Here is a 5,122-nt window from a genome sequence, read left to right on the forward strand (position 1 = left end):
GCAGTAGGTGTGGGATTGAAGGGCACAATAGGTCGACTTGTGATAGAGCAATATAGACCTCTCGAATTTATTTATCTTTGGATGTTTGTTTTACTTTGGATTTGAGTTTCTCTTTGTTTGATCATTGACTCAAAATATCGAATGGGATTTGAGTTTCACTTTGGATTTTAGAGTTTCTTTGTTCTATCGATGACTTAATATAGCTTTTTCTGCAAAATGATAAGAATTTTATTACTAACTTTAATCTGAGTTACAAACCCTTTCGAAAAGCCATTGAATTATGGCTACACAACCTACATCTACCCTTTCTTCTGTCTTCTTCAAACACTTTTTCAAATCATCAATCTCTTCTTCAATTAGAGCTTGTTGTGCATCAACCCTACGAAGTTCATCAAACATAGCTTCATCAACCCACTTAAACAGATGGTCTTCTTTCTTCCTCTAAATCAAGACAAAAAAACGTAAATCTATATCAGAAACAATTAACATTCATGGAATAATCTGAGTTCAAAAATGTAAATCTAAATCATAAACCTTTAACCCTATCTCGCATCTGTAAAAACGTCTATACGGGTTCTAATCTGTCTTCGAAAAGTATGTCACAATCCCTTTGCCACACCAACATCTGGATGGGATTCCATCAATTGATCTTCTTTGCGACGTCATATCGAGAATCTAAGAGGAAAGGGTAAACAACTTTAACGGAGACAGAGTACTTTGACTTCATTTCAGGTATGGGGTTTACTTAAGGTATAGATATGATCTTAGGGTTTAGGGTCTACTTAGGGTATATATACGATCTTAGGTTAAGGGTCGTGTACTTATAGTTCAGATATGATATTAGGTTTAGGGTCTACTTAGGGTATAGATACAATCATAGGTTTAGGGTCTACTTAGAGTATAGATACTGTCCAATAACATCCAATAATATCCAATAAAATCATAAAAGAGTACATAATCTAAACAAGCTCCACAACATCAGAAGTTATTGTCTTCGGAGGTGTGTACTTTGACATTCGCAACATCAGCTCGGGATTGTTTGCAGCTTCCCAAAGATCATATGCAATATTATGTCTGGCTTCATGAATGTTGTCGTCGTTCACCAGTGTGAAATCCAAGCCTAGAGCGTGACACTCGATGAATTTCAGTGCATAAACTCCACAGTCACTACTACTCTTGTTTATGAATGGCACTGGCACGTACACGACTTTATATTTAACGACGTTGAGATGCTTCTTTTTCTCAGCTGACTGGACAGCTTTTACAATCCGAGGGATAAGATTCGCAAAAAGCTCCACATCTTTATGGTGTTTCAATCCGGCACAATCAAAGACTTCAATCATTCGAGTAACGAAATTAACGCACATAGAGATCCAGTGGTTACCGTGGACAAAAACAGGAACATACATACGGCTGACGTCCACATCCCACACAAGTCCCGTTCTTCCATGAGGAGGAAGTTGACCTGTCCCGTAGTCGTGTAGCAACCCTTCTACTTTAAACTTAGTCTTGTCCTTTTCAAAAGTGGCGTATGAACACTTCATTTGGTTACTGAAAACGCAGCTCATGAAAGCGACCTTGTTTGCCTTCCATCTTCCCAATGTTGTCCTCTCCCGGGATAAGAATAACATGACATCAATTTTCTGAAAAAATCTTATTACCTTCTACACACGACCTAAAAGAATAAAATATAAAGTACAGAGTTATATTTTCTTACATAGTTCTCTAACCACTCTGTAGGTCCAACTATACGTGCTGACATCTCTTTTGTAAACATTGAAGGTCCAATCTGAAGTTCCCTGTGATTAATATCCCGAAGATATCAGCTACTTTGCTATTAAAAACTTTAAAAAATAAGGGAAAAGGGAAAAACTCACATGGAAGTTAAGGACCACTCAACGAGTTTGACCCAAGATTCTTCGGGGACGAAAACCAAGGAGTAATCCTTATCTTTTACACGATCGTCAGGCAAATCTCTGTCCCGTAAAAATGGCAGTGAGGTTTCCTTGGGCTTGAATGAAGTCAGTGGGGTTTCCTTGGGATTCAATGAAGTCAGTAGGGTTAACCATTCCATTGGGTCATCATCCTTTGCTTTTTGGGATGGATCGAATCCTTTCACATATGAATCTTGTATAAGATTTCCCATTGTCTTCCATAAATAATCTTGTGTATCCATCTCTAGATCAATGTTAGACGATTGGGAGACAGATACATTATGCAAATTCCCATGAATCTCAGACATTTCTACATCGTCTAATTTTTCATCCTGTTAATAAAACAACCCAAAACAAAATTAATACACGACCGTGAATATCATACAATCAAAGCGGCACAAAATATTACAGACTTGTGTTTGAGAAAGGTATTCACTTAGCTAAAATATTACAACATGTTACGCAACATTACAAACGGAACTTCATTTCTTGTTTACCTTTCTTTTAGAACGAGGGCTAGGCATTGCCAAAGGTTGGGGCCTCTCGGATGCAGGGACATCGTTTCTTGAAACTATAGCTGCTGCCACTGTTTGCTTGAGCTATGCAATCTCACTGTCAAGCTTGTCATAGCGATGATCCACATGCTTCTTAACCTCTTCCTTCATTGAGTTGAAGGAGGTGTTGAACAATCCCGTAATAAAAATCTTCGTTTGATCATCGAGACCAGTGTTCTGTTCTGCCGCGCGTTGGCAAAGTAGTTGTCTCTTCCTAGACTCACAACCGGGATCCTTTGCGTTCCTCGTGACCCTTCTTTTAGCTACAGGTTCAACCTGTTCTTCTTTTTCAGATACTTCTAGTTCACCTTCCACGGCAACCTCATCTTTCCCATCTATCTGATCTTGACTAGCTTCCACAGCAACATCAACCTTCTCATGTAGCTGATCTTGAGTCCGCATATCTTCCTCAACTTGCCAAACGAATTTGCTCCAATCAAATTTTGCATTGATCAAGGAAATAATTTTGTCAACTCGTTCATCTTTCTTCTCATCATCCCTTTTGAATCTCACACTAGCAACGACATCATTGTTTCCGGTATCAGATATGAATGGAAACACAACCGCTTTCTGTAAATACAAAACAAAGAACATCAGTATTTATAAGTTATGAACAAGTAAATAAATTTGATGTTTATGTTCACCTTTCCAAGTGCAGTCTCTAGAGCAGTGATATCATGATAAGAAACCTTTCCATTTCCATACAGTTCTTTCCATACAGTTCTGACATCTCACACTGGTTATGCCTTCCTTGTACTTTTGACCCAGCAAAGTCCCAATGTCTGGAATCGCCTCCATAAGCCAAATCTGTAGGGCATAGGAGAATCCATCTAATACATAACTGTTCTTCTTCAACTTGAACCTTGCTTTCTTTATGGAATCCAGAAGCAGATCGTAGGCATGAAGACCCCACGGATACTTCCTCAGTTTATCAAAATCCATCACTAATTTTATGTATGCATGAGGGATATTGATCTTCTCATCCTTAGTCATCAGAAAACAAATAACACAAAGGTAGACTAGTCTGACCCTGTCCACACGCGACCAGTCCTTGCACTCCGTAAGATGCTTCAGCCTAATTGTCTTCATGTCTACTTCTCCATTTTGCTTCAGCAAAGTGTCCCAAACCCCCTTATCATTTCTCAAAGCTTCAAAATCAGTGTCTTTGTCTGCTTCACATTTGAGACCTGTCACAGCGTAGAACTCTTGCATAGAAAACCGAAGAGGCTTTCTAGCAAAGCTAAACCATAACTCGTGACGCTTTGAAATGTCTAGCATTTTGCAGATGAAGCTGTGAATAACCTTCCCTGAGTATAGAGTTCATGCTCATTAATAGCCAAAATCGGACCAAATACAAGGTCTCTCAAAACTTCATTATACTCATCCTCAAGTTGCTTCTTCAGTAGCCCCAGAACTGTCAACCTACAAGTGTTGTTAATCTTATCAACATGATGCTCAGCCCCTGCTTCAGCTATGAGTTTTGGAAGCTCAATTTCCATTCCTGTTAACCACAAAAACACACGGTTACATGTCTATTCACAAAAGCACACGGTTACATTTCTCCACATCATGCGCAAAACATAATCACACAAAGGTGCAATAAGGTTAGATCATTGATGAACTTAAATCAGTTTTTTACATCGAATATATGTTCTAATCAAACCCATTTTCTATTTCTAAAGCATGTACATAAACAAAATCAAAAAATAAAAATTGGGGATCTCAAAAAACCCTAACCTTCAATTACAAAAGGATTAATGGTGTTATTTACTCCATGCCAGCAAGAAGCAGGATAAGCAATGAGAGGCCTCCAATTCCATGGATCCTTTGAAAATTTGGAAACGCCGAAACTCTTCTACTTTTAGCAACAAACCTCCCTGAACACTGAATCAATCTTCTCTAAAGGGTTATTGTTTATATATTTTTTTGGATTTAGAAATTCATATAGTATTTATAACTCAAGTAAATATGCAAATCCGGAGGTTTTTCCTCGGATCTGAGTCTTTGTATTTTTAACTAAAAAATCCAAACAAATCCATTCAAATTCATTATAAAATCAAATATATTTAGTAATCCGTACGATTGAATAACACTTGATTTGATACGAATTTTATACATCTAAAACCAATAACACATGATTTTAATACAGATTTGAAAATCATACAACCAATAACACTAAATTTAGTTCGGATTTTCAAATCCATTAAACATACGACAACCATAAACCCTACTAAGGTTTCAGAAGAATTTAGGTTGTATATGCATAATGGAGAAACCAGTTAGAAGAACCATGCATCAATGACAGTGCACCTCCATTATTAATCACATTTAAAGCAGTCGCCACGTCATCCGTATACAAACAGTCAACCTGCTATAGCGGAGGCTAAACATACATTATTAGGGTTTAAATGTTATATGATTATATCCTAAATCTTACTCACACAACAAATGGTATATTCTTAAGATTTATTAGAAAAAATAGATATCCACAAATTGATCCAATAATCTATTTTTTATTATTTTCTTTTGTTCCCTTTTATAAGAAATGAACCGGAACTTTATGTCACACTAAATAAGAATATGCATATATACACATAAAATATTTATTCAGAAATGATAACATATGAATGTAAA

At 36.9% G+C, this 5,122-nt stretch overlaps 2 protein-coding genes across 2 annotated transcripts; both read right to left on the reverse strand.

Moving 5' to 3' along the window:
- Nucleotides 1-959: 959 nt before the first annotated feature.
- LOC111202630 lies at nt 960-3,048 on the reverse strand. The gene is made up of 3 exons (XM_048761677.1): nt 1,878-3,048; nt 1,718-1,799; nt 960-1,643 (listed from the first exon to the last, which is right to left on the reverse strand). Exons 1-3 carry the CDS (start codon nt 2,240-2,242, stop codon nt 960-962), a joined length of 1,131 nt encoding a protein of 376 aa, XP_048617634.1. The 5' UTR covers nt 2,243-3,048.
- LOC125588296 lies at nt 2,534-4,155 on the reverse strand. The gene is made up of 4 exons (XM_048759578.1): nt 4,152-4,155; nt 3,837-3,989; nt 3,194-3,795; nt 2,534-3,058 (listed from the first exon to the last, which is right to left on the reverse strand). The coding sequence occupies exons 1-4, from the start codon at nt 4,153-4,155 to the stop codon at nt 2,534-2,536; spliced, it is 1,284 nt and encodes a 427-aa protein (XP_048615535.1).
- Between the last annotated feature and the right edge of the window lie 967 nt (nt 4,156-5,122).

Source organism: Brassica napus, chromosome C6, assembly GCF_020379485.1.
Source record: "Brassica napus cultivar Da-Ae chromosome C6, Da-Ae, whole genome shotgun sequence".
Classification (NCBI taxonomy): Eukaryota; Viridiplantae; Streptophyta; class Magnoliopsida; order Brassicales; family Brassicaceae; genus Brassica; species Brassica napus.

Excerpts from the sequence above, each read along its gene's own strand:
- LOC125588296 (XM_048759578.1), bottom strand. Across the intron at positions 3,796-3,836 it reads TTTGAGAGACCTTGTATTTG|GGAAGGTTATTCACAGCTTC; the intron begins GTCCGATTTTGG and ends CTCTATACTCAG. Across the intron at positions 3,059-3,193 it reads AGAACTGTATGGAAAGAACT|AAAGCGGTTGTGTTTCCATT; the intron begins GTATGGAAATGG and ends TTGTATTTACAG.
- LOC111202630 (XM_048761677.1), bottom strand. The coding sequence starts at position 2,242 with ATGTCTGAGATTCATGGGAATTTGCATAATGTATCTGTCTCCCAATCG. Across the intron at positions 1,800-1,877 it reads GAGTGGTCCTTAACTTCCAT|GGAACTTCAGATTGGACCTT; the intron begins GTGAGTTTTTCC and ends TATTAATCACAG. Across the intron at positions 1,644-1,717 it reads CAGAGTGGTTAGAGAACTAT|AAAATTGATGTCATGTTATT; the intron begins GTAAGAAAATAT and ends AGATTTTTTCAG.